The sequence below is a fragment of the Eleginops maclovinus genome, chromosome 15, assembly GCF_036324505.1.
Source record: "Eleginops maclovinus isolate JMC-PN-2008 ecotype Puerto Natales chromosome 15, JC_Emac_rtc_rv5, whole genome shotgun sequence".
Classification (NCBI taxonomy): Eukaryota; Metazoa; Chordata; class Actinopteri; order Perciformes; family Eleginopidae; genus Eleginops; species Eleginops maclovinus.
Genome location: NC_086363.1, coordinates 2,563,739 through 2,589,631, shown reverse-complemented (window position 1 = coordinate 2,589,631; position 25,893 = coordinate 2,563,739). Strand labels below are relative to the sequence as shown.

Sequence of the window (25,893 nt, the reverse complement as noted above, 5' to 3'; positions counted from 1 at the left end):
GACGAGGCAAACACACATCCATCCCAAGGCCAATGAAGGAGTTGGAGGACAATGAAAAGCTGCAGATAAAAGGTGTGTGTGTGTGTGTGTGTGTGTGTGTGTGTGTGTGTGTGTGTGTGTGTGTGTGTGTGCGCACACCCTATTACCCAGACACCACCATCGGTGCGGTGCATACAAGAGGACAGTGAGAGCATGTTTGATATCTGAAGGGAAAGACAGAAACAAAGACACAAAGACAGACAGACAGACAGACAGACAGACAGACAGACAGACAGACAGACAGACAGACAGACAGACAGACAGACAGACATGATGGGGGGGGGGGGTGGAGAAATGGAGGTAAATGGGGGAGGATGATGGAGGATGTAAGATGGAGGAGGGGATTTGGGGGGAGAGTATAAAGGGTCACACTGGCACATGGCTTCTTTTCTGTCAGTCTCCAAGCAACTCACAATAGAAGGTCAGAGAAGAAGCAGAGGAGGAAGACGACAATACAGAAAATACAGAATACTCCTTTATTCAAGCGCAGACACACACACACACACACACACACACACACACACACACACACACACACACACACACACACACACACACACACACACACCCACACACACCCACACACACACAAATAGAAGTGTGTGTAGACGAGGCCTGGTTTTTACAAGACTGAACGCTACAGTAATGATTTGAAGATGGGGAATAAAATAATGTACTTTTTTTTAATATAATAGGAAATAACATAAAGTCAGTCACGTGGTTGGTAGAGAAACACAGGGATTTTAGCCTTTGCAGACAATTTACATGCACTAAAACCTACACTACAGTAAAGGGAAAACCCCTGTACCCCAAACATGTAATTTTCCATCATAACTATGATTTTAATACGAGTCAATCAGCCTTAAATCTCTGATTGATGAATGAAAACGTCTGAAGGTTTCATGCTCTTTAATAAATTCAGGTCATTTGTGCGCAGTAATCAGGAGGTCTGCAGTGAACCTTGGATTTCCTTTCTAAAGAAAGTGAAATTCCTAAATTAAATTACTTAAAAGAAAAAATCTTCACAAGGACTTTAGCCAAGGAGGGCAATTTGGAAAAAGGAGTGTAATTATGGGGATTAAGGAAGATTTACTTCTTTGGAAGAGACTGAAAAACTGTGTTTTTAAGAAGCTCAAATGAATATATGGTACTATGCATCCAAATACACATTTCATTGAAAGATGGATGGCTTTTTATTCTTAAATACATGTAAATATTATATATTTTCTTTAAAAATATACAACAAATGAGTACATCACCACCATATTTTTAGAAATTGTACAGATTAATTTGATGTGTTAATATTATTTATGCCATTGATAATACTCCACTACATTAAGTCTATTGCTTTTCAGCTTAATCTGCTTTCAACTTTAAGATTTTAATACATAGAAAAAGCTGACAAAACATGAAAGAAATCAGTTTAAAACAGTGTTCTTTAGCTGAAGCAGTTAGCCAATTAATCCATTAGTGGATTGACAGAAAATGAATGATCGAATATCCCGTTAATTGTCAATTTTCCAGTCAAAACTAATGTGAGGATTCGCTGACGACTGAAGCATATTTAAAGTGTTTTTTCCATCAAACCTACGAGTCTTTAACACTATTGTACTGTAAATGTCCCCGCACTGTAGAGAGCATCAGTTAAAGGCAAGCTGGTGTTTTCTTTCCCCCAGATATTTCTTCAATGCAACTTAAAGATGATGCTGCTTCCTTTAAGTGTCACCAAGTACCCTCTCTTCAGAGATGTGCAGAAAACATGGCTGTTGTTCGCTCAAGGACACGTATTGAAGAAAAAAGAAAGAAAAGTTAGTGTAAAGAGGAATCATTTCTCTCCAATCACCAGTCTGCAGGTTCAATATCTATTAGCAGGGCACGCTACAATTTATTTCTAATGCATTAAGTGGCATTCAGACATGGTAACAATTTCCTCAAGGTTCAAGACGAGCCTGCACCAAAAGGATTGTCTGCCATTCAAGTGAAAGCCCGCGAACAACAGGACTCCCCGTGCCCTTGGACTGAATAAGTGATTTTCCTCCTATTCTTGCATTCATGCGATCATACCTGCACAGTACAAGTGTCACATACATCTTTCAGTGGCTCGAAGCTTTAGTGGAAGTTCATCTAAAGAATATTCTGTGGATTTTTGAGAGCTTGGCCCGGTCAAACTACCTGTTAGGTGATGATTTTAAAGAGACCCTATAACGCTTTTTAGGGGTTTCCTCTTTCCTGTAGTGCGTTCTATAGGTTTTAGTGCATGTAAATGGTCGGCAAAGGCTAAAATCACAACGTTTTCTCCCCCCCTCCCCTGCCTGAAACATCTCCAATTGGACTCCTTTGTTTACTTACGGATCATAATGACATCACTATGTAACACTCACATTTCTATTGGCTAACACGCCAACACATTGTTCGTGATAGTCTAAGAGGCGGGACATGTCTAAGCGTTTGACCAATCACAACAATCAAAACACAATATTAGATTACTAATCCCAACACATCTCACTAGCCACTCAGTGTACACACACACACACACACACACACACACACACACACACACACACACACACACACACACACACACACACACACACACACACACACACACACACACACACACACACACACACACACACACACACACACACACACACACACACACACACACACACACACACACACACACACACACACACGATTCTTTTATCACATCTTTTGACTTTCAGCCTGTTACTTTTTCCTGTTTATTTGAGACGTGGACACGTTCTGACCCATAACTCCACTGTTGGAACAAAGTTCTGACACACAAAGAAAAATGCTTCGCAGCTTCTTTTTGACAACCAAAGAATTTTTTTTATTAAGCACACAAAGAATAGCCCGAGCTTTTACCTTGGAAGTGTTGAATACACGGGGAGTAAATGGCACATTGTGATCAAAGAATAGTTGCTTTTCTCTCTTTCTGCAACTTTCATTTTCCACTGTCTCAAAAACACATTTGTGGTATTTGTGTACTTTCACTTTTGTGTCAAGGGAGAGAAAGAAGTCTTTTTGAATGAGAAAAACTGCATTAAATGAAATGTCTTTCTTCAGTGCAATGCTGATATTTTTTGCACTAATCTGGAAAGTTCCCATTATGAATTTAAAAGAAGAAAAAAAACCTTTTCAATTAGAAATGATATTAAATGAAGGGCAAACTGAGTGCAATGACGAGATTTGCTTGAAACTGCAGAGTTTTAAGTTTACAAGTCCCATTATGAAGGGCAAAAACACTTCTTTTCAGCTCAATTTTCTTATAATATGCACCGTTTTATTGAAAGCAGCTTAAAGAAAGTCTGTATACGCTTACTGCACACTTCAAAATGTGAAAAATATAATTATTTTTATAAGACAAGGCCGCAAATGGTAAAACAAATAAGAAGTCAGAGTCCAGTGATTTAAACTTGGAAATGAAATTCGACTTTGATGCGATGAAGCAGCTATTGAGGTGCAGCTAAGAGTGCAATTATGAGTCTTATTAACGTCTTGGTCTTACCAAGGTGAGGCAAGTTAGAAAAGAGTCTTGAAAGAGAAGAGGACTCTGAAGTCTTTTATATCGTCTTTTCTATGAGGGAGATGGGCTTGACTGTGGTGAATAGTTTGTTTCTTTTATACCGTAAGTATGTCTTTCTGTGTGTGTGTGTGTGTGTGTGTGTGTGTGTGTGTGTGTGTGTGTGTGTGTGTGTGTGTGTGTGTGTGTGTGTGTGTGTGAGAGAGATGAGCTCGCATTCACACTCAAGTATAACTTCTTTCTCTCTCTCTCTCTCTCTCTCTCTCTCTCTCTCTCTCTCTCTCTCTCTCTCTCTCTCGATCTCGATCTCGACCCTTTATTTCTTCAAGTCTGAGAAAGATGTTTTGGCAGACACTTGAAAACCATTCACTTCATAAAAGATGAATGACAAAATTCAATTAAGACTTTTAAAATGTATGAATTAAGAGACTGGTAATAAAATAAATACGTTTCTGTCCAAACATCAAGCTGAGGGTTAGATTTTCCGAACTATCGTATTCAAAGTAAACGTTTGTCCAAAAAACTATCAGAGAACACATATAATGGTAATTTTCAGGTCAGTATGTTCTCTCCTGGGACCTGTCTCCATGCTTTAATGTTCAGAAAGCTCTTTATGTTTCTCATACTGCCTGTGCTGCAGCTCCTAGTTCTAACCTCTGTCTGAAACCAGAGCCCAGTCTGCTCTGATTGGTTAGCTGGTTGGCTCTGTTGTGATTGGTCGACAGCTTAGCGATGTCCCGCCTCTTAGCCCATCACGCAGAATGTTTTGGCGCGCTAGCCAAGAGAAGCGCAAGTGTTACACGTGATGTTACTATGTCCTGGAAGTAAACAAAGGAGTCCGAAGGAGGCCTTCCAGGGAATAACACACTACAGGAAAGGGAAAACCTCAAAAAGCACAATAGGGCCCCTTTGAATATTTGTACAGGTACAACTAGTAAATGTAAAAGATTATAATATGAACATATATGAAAGTAAACATGACACAGACAGTACAGAAGGGAAGAACGGACTGTATGTGAACCCTTGTTTTACGATAAACCTTGATATGACCTCTGCCTCTCTCTCTCTCTCTGTCTCTCTTTCTTTCTCTCTCTGTAACACACACACACACACACACACACAAACAAACACACACACACACACACACACACACACACACACACACACGAATAGACGCAAACAACTTTTCCTCCACTTCCTTGTTCCTCTGCTGCCCTACTAAGGTTTCAGTTCTGCTTCTAACTTAGTGCCTTTCTGTCTCTGTCACACACACACACACACACACACACACACACACACACACACACACACACACACACACACACACACACACACACACACACAGCCAAATTTCAGGGACATTTCTAACTCCAACTCGGGTACATGAGATGAGGGCAGCCACATGACTAGTGATTCATGAGGACGCTCATAGAGCTGTCACACTGGAGGCAGGTGTCTCTCTCTCTCTTTCTCTCGTTCTCACACACACACACACACACACACACACACACACACACACACACACACACACACACACACACACACACACACACACACACACACACACACACACACACACACACACACACACACACACACACACACACACACACACACACACACAGAAAAAGGGAGTCTGACCTCATCCCTAAACACTGCAAGATGGTCGTCGGATGACTGGCAGAAGAGTCTTGCTGCCGGTCACAGGACCTACACCACACACACGCACGTGCAACACACACACACACACACACACACACACACACACACACACACACACACACACACACACACACACACTTGAAACCTGATCAAGCTGCCGAAGCTTCAATATCATATTTAAAATTATGACTTCTGTTGATAACCCAGCCATCAGCACCCATAGGTGTTGTTCTTAACATTACAGCTCCTCGTACACACACAGGTGGATCCAGAAGATTCAATTAATTAAAACACTGAAGTGAATTGACCAGCATCATAAATGAGAACCATTGAGTCTAAACAAGAAATAAAAATGTTAGATCTAACAACAAAAATGTGGTTGCGTTTTGATTTTGCAATAGGTGGAACCAGATCAACCTGGAGATCATGTCTCCGTGTCTAGTTGAAGAGATTATGCGGTCGAGGAGATTATTTATAAACTGTCGGTCTTGATGAGCTGGAGGTGGGTTTACACAAACAACCAGGCTGTCGGTAATAATAGAAGGAGCAGCAGAGACCCTGGAGCCCTCAGTTCAGACTCAACTAACCCTCTAAGAAAATAAAACGTTCCTAAATGACTAAGTAATGTATGATAGGTGTGTTATGTTATCAATATCCATATTTGTTGTTGATGTTCGATACGTTTGGAGGAGTGTGCTAGGGAGGGAGATTTAAAGGATCATTGTTGACACATTTTCCAATACATCTAGTGACATCTGGAGCTGGTGGTGCCAGCTGCTTTCATTTGACAAGACGTGGCAACACCGGGCTGGCATTTTCAGTTTGAACATTTTCTAACACAAACTTACACTTGCTACTTTCTCCAATGTGACCTTCCCAAGCTTTATTTAAAGTGATAGACTAACATATACTAATAAAAATAGGTCTGTTGCCTCAACTAAACTGAGGCACATCCCCAGAAATGCGCCATCAGTAAAACCATTTTATTTTTGATTGATTAAGTTCCTTGGTTCTCTCCTCTAGCAACTGCAAGTCATGTTTTTGTAGCAAAACATTTGTAATATAATCAACTTTTTAGAGCCAGACACAGAATTGGAACCATTCCTTAATGTTACACTTGATTTAAGCCGCAAATCAAATGAAATAAAAGCTGCTTACTTACTTACTTTTAATTTGATCCTCTAGGGCTAGCTAGCAGAGCTAACAGCTAATTAGCCTGCTGCTACGTGCTAGCTACCTAGTTAGCTGTGTTTTCAGTGTGTTTATGTACGAGAGAAGTGGGGGAAACTAACCCTAACTCACTTTAATAAACAGTTATTAACCACAATTTAATGTACCTTACTTTGTTTTAACCTAATTTAACTAGTAAAGTCAGCATAAGTGACTTAAATACCCACAGGAAGTAGCACAGAATGTTAGCTTTTGTAGCTAAATCGACTAAACTGTAGTTTAAAACATCACAGCACACCTTTGTGTTTATTTTCTGTGTATTATATTTAGTGTACAGGACAAACTGTTTATACTAATACTGCTAATTCTATTCTCTTACAGTTAGTATTATATATTGCAGAATCTATATATTGCTATTATAATTTCAAAAAGGTTGCAGCCTATGATAGATGTACGGAAGAGGATTAGGGCCACATGGAACCTCTTTGGGGGGATAGCAGAATTCTGAGAAAAAAGTCAGAATTCTGGCATCCCCAAAAAATGTTTTTCATGTGGCCCTAATCCTCGTCCGTTGTACACTCATTCCTCTTTTGTGTTTAAGGTAAGATGTAGCCTTGACAATAACGAGGTCATGTAAAACTCTGCTGTAATATTTAATGAATGTTAAGTATCGGCATGTTTGGCAACTTTTCGGCTATAAATGCATTAAATTATGGGAAATATTTCTACAGAATTCCTGCATCTTTCCACGCGATTAAAGTGATCTGGAACAAGTGAGCGTGGAGGATTCAGTGTCTCATATTCTCCTGCAGAGATGAACTGTGACAAGCCGTGAATTCCTGATGCTCGCTGCAACACCCGGATCCCTGGTTTGCAGACTGCTCTCTTCACTTTTTATGGAGACACCAACTGAGGATTTGTGTCAGGAATCTGTGTCACGCAGGACACAATCCGACGAATGTGGCACAGTTTTAACACCGCTGCTAAGGTTTCTGAACGCCCGTCTCCATGCTCGTCTGCCTTCAGTTACATGAAGTTTACACCGACTGCTGTTATGTCAACGTTAAGCTGTTACCATGTCTGCAATAAGGACTGTAAGAGAAGTCTTCTTATCTTATTTAATATCATGGTAAAGCTTATTTAAGTTGTTTATTTCTGCGATCACTCTTTTTTGATCATTATTTGTACAAAAAAATACGTATGCTTTGTAATTTACACCATCTGCTTTGGTGTCAATGTGAAACTGGGATAGTGCCAGATATATTTACTGCAAGAGGAGTGGAAAAATAGAGAGCAAGCTAAAAAAAATACAACTTATTACAAAATATTTTGTGTCATTTGTGCACTTTTTGTTTAATTGATAACCATAATAAACGTGTGGCCTTGATGCACCTCTATTAAGCTTAAAGGTGTAGCTGAAGTTACTTGATTTGATTCGTATGCATTTGACATTATTATTAGAAACAGTAAATTTTTCCAGGTTTATCATCTTTAATTGCTGCGTTTTTTCCTGTAATTGTTGAGCTATGTGTGGCACAAGAATTTGATATTATATCACATATCTTATTTCTTATCTTGTCCTATTTAGTTTTATTGTCTCAAAAACACATCTTCATTCCCATACAGCATGGCTGCTTTGTATAAGTCTACTTAATACACAGTATTTTAAAAGACTATAAGATAAACTATATGATAAATCTGTTCATATTTTATCTAAACATTCATTTTCTTTATAAGATAAAGATCATTTATCTAATAAATACCATAGAAACTTGATAGGATGATGAACACTGTAACCAAACAATTAGTGCATATTTTAAATAGTTGTAATACATATTGTTTCAAGGTGTTTGCAGCATTTGTAGGACCATCATTAGCTTATAAAATGGCCTCTAATGATGCAATTACTGGAATATCTTTAGCATTTTTATGTTTACACAAGTGTCTATTGATGTTCATGAAGCTGATAGAGAAGGAAATGTTCTTCATATTTGTGACTTAAAAGGCTTCCCGGTAGAAACCCAGCTCTGTGACATGGTCATCAGTGAAAGCCGGAGAGGAGCTCGCTGCTGTAAGCTCGGAGATTCTCAAGATTCCCCGCAGCATAGCAGCCGTGCTTCGCAGTGTTTCTGCAGCTTGTTAAGAGGGCATGCCAGGCATGGTTGCACCAGTGTATATTTTCATTTACTCTGAATGCTTGGCACACTGGGGCGGTAAACGGAGAGGCAAGGTGGGCATAGACGGCATAGTTACTTTGCACTTGTATGTGATGAGAGAAAACATTCATTAACAAATCTAATTTACATTGCTTGGAGAGGCAGTGAAGGGGGCTTGTGGCTGGGCTGAGGGTCTGTGATTAACACCTACACACACACACACACACACACACACACACACACACACACACACACACACACACACACACACACACACACACGGTGTAGTTTGAAACAATAAATTGTCAAAACTCTCACTTTCCACCACTGACCTCCAGAGTTTTTGTGGAAGGTTGTAACTTAACAACATTATTTTGGGAATTTAACAGCAGCACACTTTGACCTGGACATTTACAATCTGTACTCCATGTATGCACACAGGCGTGTCTTGTGCTGCAATATTCATTAGTACATAGGTGCAGCAGCATGCATGGCTTTGTTTATAAAACTTGCATCATGTAGCCAAAATCATTAGACTTGGGTACGACAGTGTTTTAGGGCCATTGTCAATACAGATTTAAAAAATATCCAGGCTAAGGGAATGGGAATTGTTCTGAACAATAGGTTGGATTTTTCTGTGCGGTAAAATTGGTTCATTTGGAGGAAAAAAAAAAAGAATGCTTCTAAACTTGTCTTCGGTGTGATGAGCTGGATCCAACATCCAAAGCTAAGTGATGAGTTTTTTCGACAATAATAAGACTGAGTGTTTTTCTAGTGAATTTTTCACTTCAATCTGTTTAAAGTTATGGCTTTTCTTCTCAAAGAATATTCAGTCTTCGTTCTCATATACAGCCCCGGAAGAAATTAAGAGACCACTCCAAAAGTGTCTTAAATCTTTATCTCTACATGTGTGGGAGCCAGTCCAGTGTCTGTTGAATTCCAACACAGAGAAACATTGTGAGTAGTTTATAGAATACGATAATAAAACAAAAAATGCATTTAACTCAAAGGCATGTCTATAAATAATAAAACAAGAGAAAATGATAAGGATGAAAATGAAGCGGTCTCTTAATTAAAATGTATTAGCTAAATCCATCTCTAAAATACCCACTTAAATCTTAGAGAATATCCAAGTTTTTTCATGTAAATGTACAACTTATATTTATATTTATACTTGTTTATTATGTTTTTAACCTACGATGGCTCTTATACGACAATTCAGATGAAGATAGAGCGATAAGCAGGAAGAAAAACTGCAATATTCTGTGTGGTAGTTTTATCCGTGTGTACTGAAGAGCAGCGCTGTCATGCACACGTTGTGTATCCATTCTTATCCCCAGTATGACTTCATGCGACCCCTTGTAGTCAGTGAGTGTTTGTGTGTGTACACCTGTGCGTGGTATGTGTGTCTGTTAGTCCGCTGAGCACCTCTTCTCCAAGTATGGTCACTATGAGGCAGAGCTGTCGCTTAGGGGCCTTTGGAGGAAATTAATGAGCGACAGCCAAGGGCAAAAAAGAGGAGACAGCTGGGCCTGTCAGCAGCCAGAACAGGAGCAGGGAGCACCCGGGGGCCCAGAGAGGAGGAGGGGGAGGAGGAGGAGGAGGTGAAGAGGAGACCCCTTAGCATGAAGAGAGGGGTGACAAAAGATTACATGTATTGATCTCTGCAGGGAATCAATGAAAAGTGGTATTTCTTTTGCATTTTTTAAGAGAGATATATCAGAAAATACAATATAAATTGAGAGGAATGCAAGTCCATGGTATTGTAGTAAATACCTTAATAACAATAAAATATATCTTATTTATAGAGTGCTGTTAAGGGTAATCAAAGACACTTTTAGGGTCATAAAAATAACATTAGAAAAACTTAAATTCTATTAAAAGAACTATTTTTATATTTATTTAAACTATTTTTCATAATTGTTTTTATTTTTCATTGTAGTTTAAAAATATATATAATAATCTCTAATTTGCCAATAATTTAATGATGGATATATAAATGTATACGCAGCTTTTGTTTACCTTAAACTGAATGGAAGTTTGTGATCTATACTAAAAACACGTCTTTAGAAATCAAACAAAAAGACAACCTTTATTCGACGGTAGTTAAAGCTGCACTGCATCATATACCTGAATCAGCCCTTTATGCATTGCAATTATCTAAAAGCATGTCTTTTTATGAGATTTTCTCGGTAGCCTTGTGTCTGATGACTCTCTTTTTCACGAGCTGGTAATGGTTTCTATGGGGGCGCTCATACAGAAAAGCTGTTTCCTCCTTAAGGTGCAGTAAAGTGCATTTAAAGTTTGTTATGAATGTTAACTGCTCTGAGGTGCAAAGACATAACGAGGAGAGTGAGGAGCTTTAAAGAAAGAGATTCTCTTCAGTGGTGATCTGCTGCACGCCAGTGTCGCTGCTAATGGCTTTGCACAGAGGAGGCGTTGAAACAACATCCAGAGTGGACAGTTTGGAGCAAGGACAGCCATGCTCTGCCGGGGTCACAAGTCTTCAAAAATATGTTTTTATCACCAACAAAATACAGACAATGCAACAGGTTAATACTCCTCACCTCTACACAAATCCCCACCAGCCTTCTCTCAATTACTCAATAAACTTGTGAGGATTTAGTCCTAATGTTCATGTTCTCATATTACGTATCGTTTAAGGTTTCAGCAATAAATTACAACTTCTTAAGCTTAAGGCAACAAACTACAAAGCCTTGATTTTGACACACAAACTATTCATTCCCATGTGCACATCTGCAACTACTTCAATAAGTTTAGGCAACAAACTACAACGTCTTCCATTTATGCAACAAACCACTACTTAAGTTTGAGGAAACAAACTACAAAGTCTTGCTTTTGACCAACAAACTACAACAGCTCATGTTCAGATGGAAAAACTACCACGTCTTACAATTACGCAACAAACTACTGCTGTAGGTTAAGGGTTAGGGTTAACCAGCAATAAATGACAACGTCTTAAGTTTAGGCAAACTGCTTCTTAAGGTTTAGATGACAATCTTTAATGTCTTACCTTAAGCAACAAACTAAAGGTTTCACAATAGGCAACACAACCATACTGCTTTGCAACAAACTACCAAGTCTTACATGAAGGCAACAAACTACTTCTTTATGTTAATGCAAATTCTTGTAAATTCTGAAAAGGTAGAAGAATAGATTATTTTTGAGATGATGAAAATGTTTTATTTGCCTGCAAAATGAAGAGAATCTGTTATTTTGATCACAGTTTCTTTCATTTTGATTGCTAAAATATGAATCTCCAGGGACATGATTCAAATGTTTTGGGATCTTTGTGTACTGACTTTAATTGAACTTATTTTTTCAGATGTAAAACGCTATTTTTTTCTGTTTAAGGAACTTGCGGTACTTAAATCATGTAACCGAGTAGTTCTGTGAAAAATCCCAAAGTGATACCTTTTTCTGGCACTATTTAACGCTCATTTTGAGATTCACTGGCAAAAGGTAAAGTATTTTAGACCTGCTTCATTATAGCTAAACTATTAAAAGTATTAAGGGTCTTGTATAATATTAAATTAAGCGATATAGTTCATGTACACACAGGAAAACAACATACTTAGCACATGCTGTAGCGACTCATGATGGTGGTTATTTCTCAATAAATCCTGTGAGTTAAGGCGTGTCTAAAGAGCTGACAGGGTTATATGAATGGACTAGTGTGAGGAGGGAACGAGTAGTTAGTACACACACACACCTCATTGTCTTAATGTACAGTAGGTGACAGGTGTGTGTGTGTGTGTGTGTGTGTGTGTGTGTGTGTGTGTGTGTGTGTGTGTGTGTGTGTGTGTGTGTGTGTGTGTGTGTGTGTGTGTGTGTGTGTGTAAAGTTGCATTCCAGATCTATGGTGTGTTGAAGTTTCACACTTTTAGTATTGTGCATTTCATGTCATGCATACTCTTAATTCAGTGGCTAAAACAAACATTTCATTTAAATAAAAGAGACTTTGCTGTACGTTTAAAACAAACGTGTCCATTGAACACATTATTTAGGGATGGATTTGGAATATAAAGCGTGTTCATTAACAAATATAAAAAGCACTATTGTTTCACGAGGTTTAAGCAATGATTTTCCATTAGACCTCGTTACTGAAATACTTAAGAAACGGAGAGTATACAGGATATCATTACTGCTTCAACATTTGCTATTTTAAACTCGGATGTTTTTTTGCTTCCTTTACAACTGATGTGTTAATATCTGTAATCATAAATGGTTTAAATTTGTGTGTAATTTATTCTATTTGACATATTGAAGAAGACCTGCAGATTTCCTTAGAGAAACCATCACATCAACAGGATTTCAGGGGCGAATAGCTTTGAATTTAATGTACATTTTGTGTGCATTTGAGTGTGTCTGTATGTGTGTGTGTTCACTTAACACCGGGGAGAATACACACCGTAAAAATGAACCCTACACAAAAGTTAATGCTTACATATAAACGCACGAACACCCTTAGATGTACCTATACACACTCAAAAATGTTTCATTACAAACAGACACACAACCACACACACACACACACACACACACACACACACACACACACACACACAGACAGAGTGCTGTCCTTGGTGGGACATTGGGGAGACTAGTGGGAAATTGGAGGGGTCATCGGGTCTTCCTCATCATGCTGCCGAACAAAACATGCACACTCCTCCATCGGGGAGGAAGAGCGAGCGTTGAAGGATGCTTTCTAACACACACGCACACACACACACACACACACACACACACACGCACGCACGCACGCACACACACACACCTCCTCAGTCCTAACATGTTTACCTTCAGTACGCACAGTATAAGGAATCTCTAGACGGTGTATTGTATGGCGCATCAACAGTCCAGGAGGAATCGTATTTTCTATCAAAAAGGCGGTTTTTATTCCCATTGTGAATTAGATTTCTTGTTGACATCGGAAGAAATCACCTTGTGCTTTTAATATTTCCTGGACTCAACAACAACTACAGTATTATTGAAATACTGTATAATACAAAAAAGAAACTGTCAGCACAAAATGGGATAAAAACACAACGTGAACTAAGACAAATCTAATTCATTCTTCATTTAAAACCAGAATATTGACTTTCTATTCCATATTTATCTATTAATTGATTGTGTATTTATAAATAAGTATCTCTAAAATGCACTGGACTGGTTTTTATTGATGTGAAAGAAGCAGAAAAATTGAAAAAATAGGTAGATTTTTTTGCCGTATTAAATATTTAGGCATTAAAGTAAAAATCATTTAAACACTACAAACAAATCACAAGTTCTGCCTCGAAAATGTTCATAATAATTATAGTTAATTGAATGTTTACTACAGTGTAAAGCGCCTGTGCAATTTGGTGTTAGTGTCTTTATTAACACTAACACACTCCTAAATATATGTAATAAACACATGTTGCATATTTCTGTTATATATCATACAATGTGCACTTTTGCATACAATTCTTAGGTTTATACAAACATTTTTATTTGTACTTTATTATAAAAGTGTCACAGAGAACTATTTCCCCCCTGGGATAAATACAATTAATACAGTTTACATTTTTGTCCCTTCGAGTGGTTAGGATGTAAGGATTTCTTCTTCAGTGTCCCCTCCTATTATCACTTCTCTCTGTTTGTAGAGAGCATTAAAGCCTCACGGGGCTATTAAAGTGGCTTTAGATATTAAGATAAATGATTGTGGTACAGAAAGGACGGTGCCGCTCAAACTCGTGGTGGGAATGCGGGGATATTTAAATTACAAAGTCTCAAAACAATTCAAATTAACAGGAGCTTTTCCTCTCTGATGGGGAGGAAAATGAAACAGTACTCTGTCTTTCCTTAGGTAGACATAACACGAGGATCAGCAACAAGCATGTGGTTCTGGACGCATTCCAGTGTGTGTGTGTGTGTGTGTGTGTGTGTGTGTGTGTGTGTGTGTGTGTGTGTGTGTGTGTGTGTGTGTGTGTGTGTGTGTGTGTGTGTTTTCGCACATTTGTTAAGTCTCAAGCACACCAGAGTCAGTGCTCCACTCAAGCTGTTAATTGTGTGTTAAAGAGGATTAATGTTTCACTGTGTGTTTGTGTGTGTGTGTGTGTGTGTGTGTGTGTGTGTGTGTGTGTGTGTGTGTGTGTGTGTGTGTGTGTGTGTGTGTGTGTGTGTGTGTGTGTGTGTGTGTGTGTGTGTGTGTGGTGTGTGCGTGTAGGACATGCTTGTAATTGTGTGTCAGCCAGTGAGGTAATTTGGGTGCTAAAAGAGTCTCTTATTTCAGATTTTCTTTCTGTAATCCTACTGGAAAGTTGAAACACTTTCATGTTCATGTTGGAGTCATTTCTACTACTGCTGTAAAAACATATATACGTGCACAAAAAATGTTGGGCTTATTTGAGGCTAATGCACGTGAAGGATTGAGACTTGGATTTGAGACTTACTGTAAATCGGAAGAGGAGCTGACAGCTGTGAGACTTCACTTGAAACTCTGGACTGGATGTGTTTCTGTACCGGCTGCTGCTGATGATTTACTCAAAAGTCTGTGAATTAAAAGAACAAATGCAACAATCAATTCATTTCAACTGCATTGCTGTGATAATTGGAGTGGATAATGGAGTAAATATTAGTTATTTAACATTCATTTAAACCTTTACAAACTTTAACCTGCTCATTTTTGGCGTTGACCACTAGCTTTGCCATCATTACAAGCAATCATAACCCATAATGCATCCTGCTTTCTCCTTTATTGTACTCTAAATGGGACCTTAAACTACAAAGGTGACATCAGGCTGTATTGAAAAGACTTAACACTAGGGATTAAACCATAAACAAGTCAGGAAAATCTTTACTAAGTTATTAAATGAAGTTAGAAGTAGGATGACTGTTTCGTAGACTTCTATTCAACCCATGGTTTAAGGCTCTTTCACACTGGCTATACGTTTTCAGGGGTTTCCGCTTGATTTATGTTCAACTGACAAAGCCCTTTACAGGTTGTAGTAATCATTACAACAGCAAAGAAGCAAGTTAAGTAATAGTTTTATAGAGCAACTTTATCTTTTCCCCTCAACCGGACCAAGTCATTTTTTTGCGATTCCTAACCACAGCCGTTTCACGTCATCAAACAGAGGGTCCAGATCAATGATTATTTTCTACCAATTGTGGCGTCAGAACAATTCAAACTTTAATATTTTTGACAGAAAATGCATGGACGAACCTCATATTTGGTCTTTTCATTAGTTGTTAATGAACCTTTTCTTGAAATTTGACCAGTTCAAATCCGAGAACAACTCAAGATGAATAAAGAAATAGATCATTCTGATGGTCTGCACTTCCTTCTGACTTTCAAAGACTTTTGCTTTAACTTTGACTTGGTCTCTCAAAACCTACTGAAAGTCTTTTGTTTATTTGTTCCTTCTGTTTAGAAAATAATTTCCTTCGAAGGGCTTGGAAACACCTGATTCTTGCAGTGACCTTCTCTCAAACAGCAGAGAATATGCCGATCATTCCTCATTGGAACCTTGGAGTTTTCAAGGTCTATAACACCCACACAGATCAATGGCAGGATGAGCTGAGCGTCACCCTTCAATGGGAGATATTTTGGGTTTTAATAGCTTCTCTGCGCCATTTGTTGTGGGCAACAGGTGTGCTGCTGGGAGAGGGGTCAGCCAAAAGGACGGTCAAGTGCCAAAATGACACAAATCATTGCAGCAGATTATTAATACAAGGGCAAATACCATTGGGATAACATAATGGTATTAATAATGTACAAAGACTTTTAAACAGGCTCATTTCAGCTTCATAATTGTATTTTGTGTGTCTACAAACATGTCTCCATGCTCTAATGTTCTGTTCTGTTGCTGCAGCACCTCTTTACACCCTCTGTCTGAAACCAGAGCCCAGTCTGCTCTGATTGGTTAGCTGGCCGGCTCAGTTGTGATTGGTCAACTGCTTTGATATGTCCCGCCCCTTAGCCTATCAGGTACAATGTGCAACAAAGTGTTAAATAGTGATGTCAACATGTTCTGGAGGTCAACAAAGGAGTCCGATGGAGGCGTTTCAGGCCTTTGAGGGGAATGTGTGGGAGCGAAACTTCCTCTGGAGTGAACACAGGGATTTTAGCCTTTGCAGACCATTTACATGCACTAAAACTTTTAGTACACACTACAGGAAAGGGAACAACCCAACAGGCATGATAGCACAGGTGTTGCACTAGTTTGAAACACAACTGCATCTTATAACTCAGTAAGAGTGTCCTTACATTTCACCTGAGAACACATCTCATCACGGGTCAATGAAGGCAAATATCTGAGTTAATCAAAAGCCTTCAGAGGCCACAGTAAACACATCCCCGTGGTATCCAAACATGTCATTAGGAATGTGACATTGATGAGCAAAAGGATGAATAACTCAGAAACTATATCAGTGTGTTAGGTGGAGAGCTCATTATACAAGATCAGATGATTCTCTCAGTAAATTGCTGCAACTGAAGGGTCAGAGAACACTTACACCAAAAGCAGAAACACTGTATACACCGCTTGAGTAGATGAACTGTAGCTCGGTAATTGTTGGACAAGATGCCGATGACCTCTGACCTTTAGTAATAGCACCGAACTGGGAGCTAGCTATTTGACCTTTGACCTCCAGAATTTGGGAGGCCACTGAGGGATTGTGGGACTGCACAGCATCACATTCCTCCCATTGGTCGGTCTGATTTGTTTACTTATTTCAATTAGCAGTAAGTGCCAGTTGTTACATTCTTTACTGCGGCTGCAAACGGCAGGAAAAGTTGGAGTGTGCATGCTCAGATTGACCAACACGATATAAAATACAGTAAATATAATAATAGCAAACCATTAGGCAATGCATTTCTGAATTTAAGTCATTAATGGTGTCCTCTAACACTCTGGTGGCGAATGACAGAAACATTGATGGCGCTTTTTTCCGTTATTGGGGAAAAAAGCAACAAGCGTTGATTTTATTTTGATGGTTTATCAAATGTTCTCATAAATGTGATTTCATATTAATGATTTTCTCCATCTATTTGTCATAAACGCACACATCTGAATGTACTTTATTGGACAATATAAAAAAACCAAAAACAAGTTGAATACATCAGCCCAATTAAGCTTAGGTAAAAACGTTCAAAATAAAGATCCATTAAAGGGAAAAGACCACAAGACACAAAAACGGAAATTGAGGCCAGTCCAATATTGCTCGAAGCGTCTAAAGACCTTGAGAAGAAATAAAAGAGTGTTAATAAAATTGTGCAAGAGGAACTGTGATGGATGGATGGATGGATGGATAGATGGATGGGTGGATGGATGGATAGATGGATGGATGGATGGATGGATGGATGGATGGATGGATGGATGGATGGATGGATGGATAGATGGATAGATGGATGGATGGATAGATGGATGGATAGATGATAGATGGATAGATGGATAGATGGATAGATGGATAGATGGATGGATGGATAGATGGATAGATGGATAGATGGATGGATGGATAGATGGATGGATAGATGATAGATGGATAGATGGATAGATGGATAGATGGATGGATGGATGGATGGATGGATGGATAGATGGATGGGTGGGTGGATGGATGGATGGATGGATAGATGGATGGATGGATGGATAGATGGATGGATGGATAGATGGATGGATAGATGGATAGATGGATGGATAGATAATATAATCTTATTAAATGTTCAATTAAAGATTAATATCATCATAAAAGATTAAGGAAACATCTCTTTTTACTTAACAAATCGAATATATATTAGTTTTTGCATCAGGATTTTGACTTGTTTCCATCTCTTAATGTTAAAAAAGTAAAATATAAATAAGGTTGGAGTAGAAAAAGTGTAACAGTAATCAAAGAGACAATTATAAACATTGTATGCATCCATTCATTAAATAGGTAATTAATTAAATAGCTAAATAGACGCCATGGTTTCGTGTCTCGGTAATTAAAAGCTCGTTAAGGCAGAGGTGGAGTTCTGGCCTCTGATTGGCTGCTGGGAGGCGTCAGGCTGGGTGTGTGTGGACGGGGAGGGAGGGGAGAAGGAGGGTGAGGAGGGGGATCCTCTCAGTGAGCACAGCCGAGTCCAGTGCGTAAAGAGTGCGTAAAGAGCCGCACAGAGACCCTCTCCACCGCCGGGATTACCGTTTCCTCTGCGGCCGCGCGGACTCTGCTCTCTAGATGACGCTTGGTTCTTCTCCGTGATTCTGTTCGCCATGAGCTGCCTGGATGTGATGTACCAAGTGTTTGGACCTCAGCCGTATTTCAGCTCCTACAGCCCCTATCACCACCAGGTATGCACCACTCATAATTGATAAACTGGTTTGAAACAGCCCTCACATGCACCGTGGGCTTCTAATTGATGTTATAATGAACAGAGAGCGGTATTTATAGGCGTTTAACTCCACTAAATACAACTTCATTCGGTGCGAATAGGAGATAAAACAGCGACTTTGGCGCCTACTGACACAAACTATAGGTACTTTATTTATAAAACTTAATAACTCAGTACTTAACATCACTTTATATGTAATAATATAGTGAAAAAAGCACTTTAAACACCGTAAAACGAAAGACATGGACTGAAAGTAATGCGCAACTTGCGGAGAAGATCCAGTGCGTAAAGCAACAGGTTTGGAGCGAGTGTACAACTTTCTTTTGGATCACCACTTCACTCTGTATTTAAATCGACATTAATCTCCTGTATTACTCTTATACTTCAAAGTGCAGCGAACAGATTGTTTGTTTTCTCTATTTCAGTGGATTTTACTGTGTTAAAAGTACAGAAAATAAGATTACTCCTCAAGGAAAAATCGCAGATGAGCTTTATTTAAGTCAAAGCTGAATGATTTAAAGCACCCATTCATCTGTGTACACGTTTTTAAACGACTTTAGTAGAGTTCAAACATGTTTTTGGTATTCCATGTTAACTTTTCAATTGGTTTGAGGCCACAAATAGTCCCACACATAAAGGACTTGCAGCGTATTCCCGTTAAACCAAACGTCCTTCATAGTTTTACAATGTTAAATGAATAAAGCCCATAATTAAGGGTTGAAACCAATCCTCTGTCCTCATTCCTTGACTTTTTATTAACAAAACTATAAGATTAATTCCACTTTGTAAAACATTTGTTTCTGCTTCAGGCCTGTGAGCCGGTTTTTTCCAGACTTGTTAAAGGTCTTTTTCACTCTTAAAACCTCTCGGTCAACATCCAGGGCATATTTCACATAGTGCCAAAACTCACTTCGTCTACGAAACAGACTCTGGATCAGCCAGTCTGCCCATAATACACACTCTGGTTTTGAAATATATATATATATAGTTTCAGTATTTATTAGCAGTATTCATATAGAGGATTTATTTTGTCTTGTGTAAAGTTTGTCTAATTCATATGCTATAATGGAAATGATGGTTCCTTGTCTTTTAATTCTACTTTAGAGTATTTTCATTTCTCATATAAGCAAAAATAAAGTAGAAAACGTGTATTTTTTTCATTGTGTTTAGCAGTAATGATGTGCAAAGTTATTATAATTTAAAAAACATAGTAGTCTGAGAATATTTACGTGTACTTGCATACGTTTGCTTAATGGATATGTTACATATTAATATTTAAAGGTTGAATTTATTTATACTGTATCATTGAAAGTCATATAGTTCTTGAAACATCATTTTTTTCCTCATTTATTTGTCATATAAGTAAGAATAATTTGGAGTAAATGCAGTAATGAGGTGCAAAGTTATAATAATTTAAATACAACATAGTAGTCTTCATGATGATATGTCTGTGCACTGCATCTACAAAGTAATATTGCAGTAAATTAAAATGAGGTGTAATTGGCACTTCCACTCAAATCAGCGTTAGTATATTTTGAAAAAGCATATTTACCATTTTTAAATAAAAGCCATAAGGAAAACGCATCAGTTCATCTTGATTCAGGTCCGCTTGTACATAAATAGATGACAAGGGCTTAGGTGGATTTATCTCCTCCACACCTGTTGTCTCGTGAAAAAACAGGTCAAATATCACAATTATTTAAGTCTTTCTAGCATTTAAAATCCCTGAGAAAGAAAAGGGACTTTAGCTGAGCAGTTTCCATCATGCACGTCTAACTAATGCATTATTCAAAGCTAAGGGACTTGGACCTTTACTGCACTTACATTTCTGACCAATGCTACCTCTTTCAAATCTGCAGCTTTCCACTTTAAATTCTAACAGTTCATATATTGTATTTTCCAGAGTATTTCATCATATTTTTTTGCACTTATTTCTTTAGATTTGCACCAAAGAAAAATGTGTAAAGCTGCTTGGCAATAATTCTGATTCTTCTTCTAATAGGAGTGTCAGGTAAATTAAATGTACTGTAATGTCTTCTTCAGAAACTGGCCTTGTACTCCAAAATGCAAGACCCCCAGGACAGCCGCCTCGGCCCCCCCGCCATCAAAGAGGAGGACAAGGAGTTGCCGCCGGGCGCCGAGTACCTGAACTCCCGCTGCGTCCTCTTCACCTACTTCCAGGGAGACATCAGCGCCGTGGTGGACGAACACTTCAGCCGAGCCCTCAGCCACGCACCTGCATACCCGGCCTCCAGCAGCCACAAGGCCGTAAGAGGTGTGTGTGTGTGTGTGTGTGTGTGTGTGTGTGTGTGTGTGTGTGTGTGTGTGTGTGTGTGTGTGTGTGTGTGTGTCTTTGCATATATAAGTGTTGTCCCAAGAAGACACTGAAAGACTGTTTTGAGCATCATCTACACTACATTTCACCATTTTCCCCTGGTTTTGATAGAGTGTTGAAAGCCAATATAATTTCCTCAGATAGAGTCCCTTTGTCATGGTCTCTGTAGATTTCCATAAGGCAACATTTGATTAATCCTGGCGATGAAAAGATAAAGGAGAACTCTTTTAAAATGCAAAAACCAGTAAGTCATCAAAACATTCCCCTGTCAACGCAATAACACCTAAAGAAATAGCAAAGAAAAATCCTTGGAAATACTTTTAACTCTGCTATGCATTGAAACGATATTCAATAACTATTACATTTAACCAAAAATGAAAGCAAAATAGATAGAAAATCTCAATCTGAAATCCACAATCCTCTCTTTTTGCTTTCTGGTTGTTGCACGTTTGATCTGAAGCGGCTTATCAGCTGTGCTTTGACCTTAAAATACAAAAACAAGCATCAAAAAACAGATTCACATCAAGCGTTTAATAAGTAAAATGTGTTATTTCCATATTGTTGGATTACATTTGAATCATATATGTTCTTACGATACATATACGGACAACAGCTGGAGACATAAAACATTTTCCAGCCTCAGCTTGTGTTTATTATACTGGCTGTTACTCCGTTGGCAGTTTGTCTCCCCTCTGACTTTGTGTTTGAATGAAATGTAAAGTTAAAACAAATAGTGAGTTAGTGTAAATAAAGCCCAGCAAATATATTATACCAACATGTTGAAACCCCTACATTGATTTGTATGTTGCTGTAATTGTTTATTGTAAACTATTTCAAGTTTTCTGAGATTTTGGATCTATTTTATTTCCTTTTTGGTTAATTGAATTGCTCCTTATTTAAAGGGTTTCACATTTTTAGTTATATATAAACAGCATTTGATTTCTTTTGCACTTCATCCCGGAGTTAAAAGCATTTCCAAGGAATTTTCTTTTTTATTTCTTGAAGTGTTTAGACTTTGCCCCGTCGCACGTCATGTTCATGGGGATGATTTAAAGGAGTAACAGATGTAAAAGCTGCTCAAATAAAATTGTATCCAAATATAATTATTAACAATGTCTGCAAATATAAAGGAATGATGATTAGAAATACAGAACAATTCATTTTATTTTCAGTGTTTTGGACAATAACAAATCTCATTAGATTGGCATTTGTTCAAGTTAAGGACCTCCATGCAATCAAACATCTTTTCAAACTAACACGCATTCAAATAAAGACAAAAAATTAAATTGCAAAGCAGTTGTTTACTTGGATTTGGTCGAGAATTGTGTGAAAAGGAGGGAAGTCCGGTCCAAAACTTTGCACAACTTTCTTTTAAAAGAACCCTTTTCAATACAAGCTGATGGTACAGTATCCTTACTTCCCATAAATGGTCTTTACACTTATTAAATACAATTTCAAGGTTGTGTTGATTATTTCGACTGGCTGTAATTAATGGTTGTTGCTTAATATTTTTCAACTAATCGATGTGCAACATTTTCTAAATCTTTTTTTGACTAACCAGATCTTTCTTTTAAGTTGACTAATTGATGCATCTTTGCTTAATTCTGCAAAATAAGAGTTGATTATCTCCAAATGATTAATTTAAAAGAGGAAAACTTTAAGGTTACAGCCACAATATACAGCATGTCTTAAAGAATCTCTTATCAAACCACCTTCAAGGTCAAGCCTGAGCCTCCAGCCTCAGCAAACAAGCTTCTTCTATACAAATATGAATAATAATAATAATAAAGTACCTGTCTCTGCAGATGGATCATTCCCGATGAACCAGAGAAGTTTCCCTCCCTCCTTCTGGAACAGCTCCTACCAGCCGTCGGTGTCCTCCTCACTGGGCAGCGCTCTGTCGGCTCCCCACACAGAGCTCCCCTTCCCTGGGGATCCGTACTCCTCCGCCTCCCTGCACAGCCACCTCCACCAGCCCAGCCCCGACTCCTGGCACCCGTCCCACCACCACCACCATCACCACCACCACCCCTACTCACTAGGGGGCGCTATAGGCAGCCAGGGCTCGGCGTACTCGCGGCCGGGGGTCCACGAGATGTACGGCACGGCGTTCGATCCCCGCTACGGCTCCCTGCTGGTGCCGTCGGTGAGGCCTCACCACCGCCTGACGTCCGGCAGCTCGGTGCCCAGCGCCTCGCCCTGCGACCTGGGGGGGAAGGGGGAGTCAGGGACGGGCTCGGCCTGGAGCGGCGCCTTCACCGGAGCCGGAGCGGAGATCGGACTCAACATGGACACAGGTATTGTGATCTTTGAACATCAAACATAACCTAAAGGCTTAGCAATCTGTAGAGCACCTTTAACATCTTCTAAATGAGGTAATTAGTTGAATGAGGTGGAAGATCTTGGGAGGCAAAATGAGGTGAAAAACGAAACAAAGTCCTTAGGAAGATGGAGATGGATGTATTCCTCCTCCAGGACCGAGATACGTGCAATAGATTTGCAGAGTTTGCACATTTAACAATAGAAAACATGTTGCGCAATGTACAGAAACAGAATGGCATCATCTGTCAAACTTATGACTTTTATTGGCTTTCCGTAACGTGCATAGCCAAGAGTTCCAGTTCAAATCAAACACTTTCCTAGGTTTGGTAAAGAAGATGTCTTATTTATGAGATTATTCTTAAGATTACCTGTCCTGGCAGTCTTTTAATAACTTAGTATAACGTAAGTTAGGCCTCTGGTTTTATGGGGTGTATAGAGGCCCTTTTAGGCAAACACCTAAAACCCCCAAAAGACTTGTAAGCTGGTCTTGGACAATGGTTCTTCACCAGCTCATGACGCCTTATATGCTTCTTATTGCTTCTATGTTTGCCTGAAGTGTTTCTCTAAACATGGTTCAAACAATCCTAGCTCTTGCATATTACATTTTCAAATACATGACATTTCCAATTACTTAGCTTAGCTGCAAGTCAGAACCGTTTGGCGAATGAACTCCAAAGACCAGGTTCTGCTACTGGAAATGACAATCATTGAAGATAAAGAGATGACCGCACCATGAGCTCTTTAGGATTTGAAAGTAAAACCTAATTTTACACTTTCTCAACCAACTGTTTAATTACAATGATCGGACCTTATTGTCCAGTCATTTCGGCTTCAAGTAAAAACCACCATTGGAAAAACACCCTGCAGATCTGAACCCGCAGATTGAGATGCATTTTCCCTCTCTTAACACCGGTGCATTGCTTGATTGGGTCCACACCTGTCTGTCAAATGCTCAACCCTACTCATTATTGTTGAAGTGTTTGAATGAAAGCAGCGTAAAAGACATTCAGTGCGACCACGTAGCAAAGCAACCCCGTGAAAAAAAGCATGAATACCAGATTTAAATGAGGATTGCTTTCCCCCCTCGCCTCAGATCGGCTTACCACAAGTGGTTTGAACCAACAAACTGACTGTCAATCAGCACCTTAACACCAGCTGTCAACTTCCTTTTCTGTTGCCGTCTTTGCTTTCATCCCCTCTCTGCCTCGGGCGATTCCTCCTGCTTTTATCAACATGACATGAGCGCTTCTTTTTCTAATCTCCCTTTTCTTTTTTCCCTTCTACTGCCCTTTTTTCTGTTTCCTCCTTTCTTTCCCTATACTCTCTCAGGTCTGCAGGCACAGGATAAGAGCAAAGATTTGTATTGGTTTTAGAGACTGCTGAGCCTCTTCCTCCCCCCCTCCCCCGCTTGACTTCTTTCCGTCACTCCTTTGTTGCTCTTCTGATATTATGGGACAGAGAAATTGCCAATCATTCAGACGGCCGTTTTGTGCTGTAACTGCTTCTGGTCTACTTGCAGCTCGGTATTACGGAGGACTTTGCAGCAGCAGCAGCAGCAGCAGCAGCGCAGCCCTGCTGAGCTAATTGTGGATACAAAACGAGCGTGGAAACAAAAGTGGACTCACGGAGGAACGAGAGAAACTGATCTTGACGGATGTGCAAGAAGACAAGACTCTTTGTGCTCCTGTAACAGGCAGGGACAACATTCCTAAACTGGAAAAAGACTGGGGACGGACAGACAGAGACATGTGTTGTCAAAAATCTCCAAAGACAAGCGCCTGAAGGACTTGGCAGGACTTGCCTCACTGGGACAACTGGGCAGCAGACACTGGGAGTGTTGTGGCTGGAGGAAAGGCCGTGGTGGGGTTGAGAAGGGCCGCACAGCAAGAATTTGGCAGACTGAAAAAAGGCAGAAGGAGTCTGAACACTCTGGTTTACATGGAGTATTGGTTCAATGTCTATGGCGCTGTAAAAGTTAAATTAAACAGTTTTGACTGAGTACGGAATATATTTAAGTAATGATTTCACAAGGTGTTTCAAAGTGACAGCTGCAACTGTTGAGCGTATTAAATCAAAGTGAAGTGTGCTCAAAAATGTCCGTGTGCAGACCAAGCTGCGTATGAAATGTATTTATAAGAGTACACAATTGCCTCGCAAACCATCGATGCTCAAAAGAAGTGGAGGGGATTCTGACAGCTGCAAGGAAGACAGAAAAATAATCGTTTCAATTTGAATGTTCTCCTTGTGAAGCTTAATTAGCAGAAGGAAAGTACAATTTTTGACACTG

General features: G+C 39.2%; 1 protein-coding gene across 2 annotated transcripts; it reads left to right on the top strand.

Moving 5' to 3' along the window:
* The first annotated feature begins 18,670 nt into the window (after positions 1–18,670).
* vgll2a (vestigial-like family member 2a) lies at positions 18,671–25,605 on the top strand. Of its 2 annotated transcripts, none has more exons than XM_063902419.1 (4): positions 18,671–18,908; positions 20,993–21,224; positions 23,090–23,581; positions 25,126–25,605. In XM_063902419.1, exons 1-4 carry the CDS (start codon positions 18,831–18,833, stop codon positions 25,188–25,190), a joined length of 867 nt encoding a protein of 288 aa, XP_063758489.1. In that variant the 5' UTR covers positions 18,671–18,830; the 3' UTR covers positions 25,191–25,605. The 2 variants fall into 2 exon arrangements, with proteins under 2 accessions (XP_063758489.1, XP_063758490.1); XM_063902420.1 differs by having other exon boundaries at positions 24,936–25,605.
* The last annotated feature ends 288 nt before the right edge of the window (positions 25,606–25,893 follow it).

Bases quoted from the DNA above. Each gene is read 5' to 3' on its own strand.
- vgll2a (XM_063902419.1), top strand. From the start codon at position 18,831: ATGAGCTGCCTGGATGTGATGTACCAAGTGTTTGGACCTCAGCCGTAT. The intron at 21,225-23,089 runs GTGTGTGTGTGT...CTGTCTCTGCAG, and splicing joins CAGCCACAAGGCCGTAAGAG to ATGGATCATTCCCGATGAAC. The intron at 23,582-25,125 runs GTATTGTGATCT...GTCTACTTGCAG, and splicing joins CGGACTCAACATGGACACAG to CTCGGTATTACGGAGGACTT.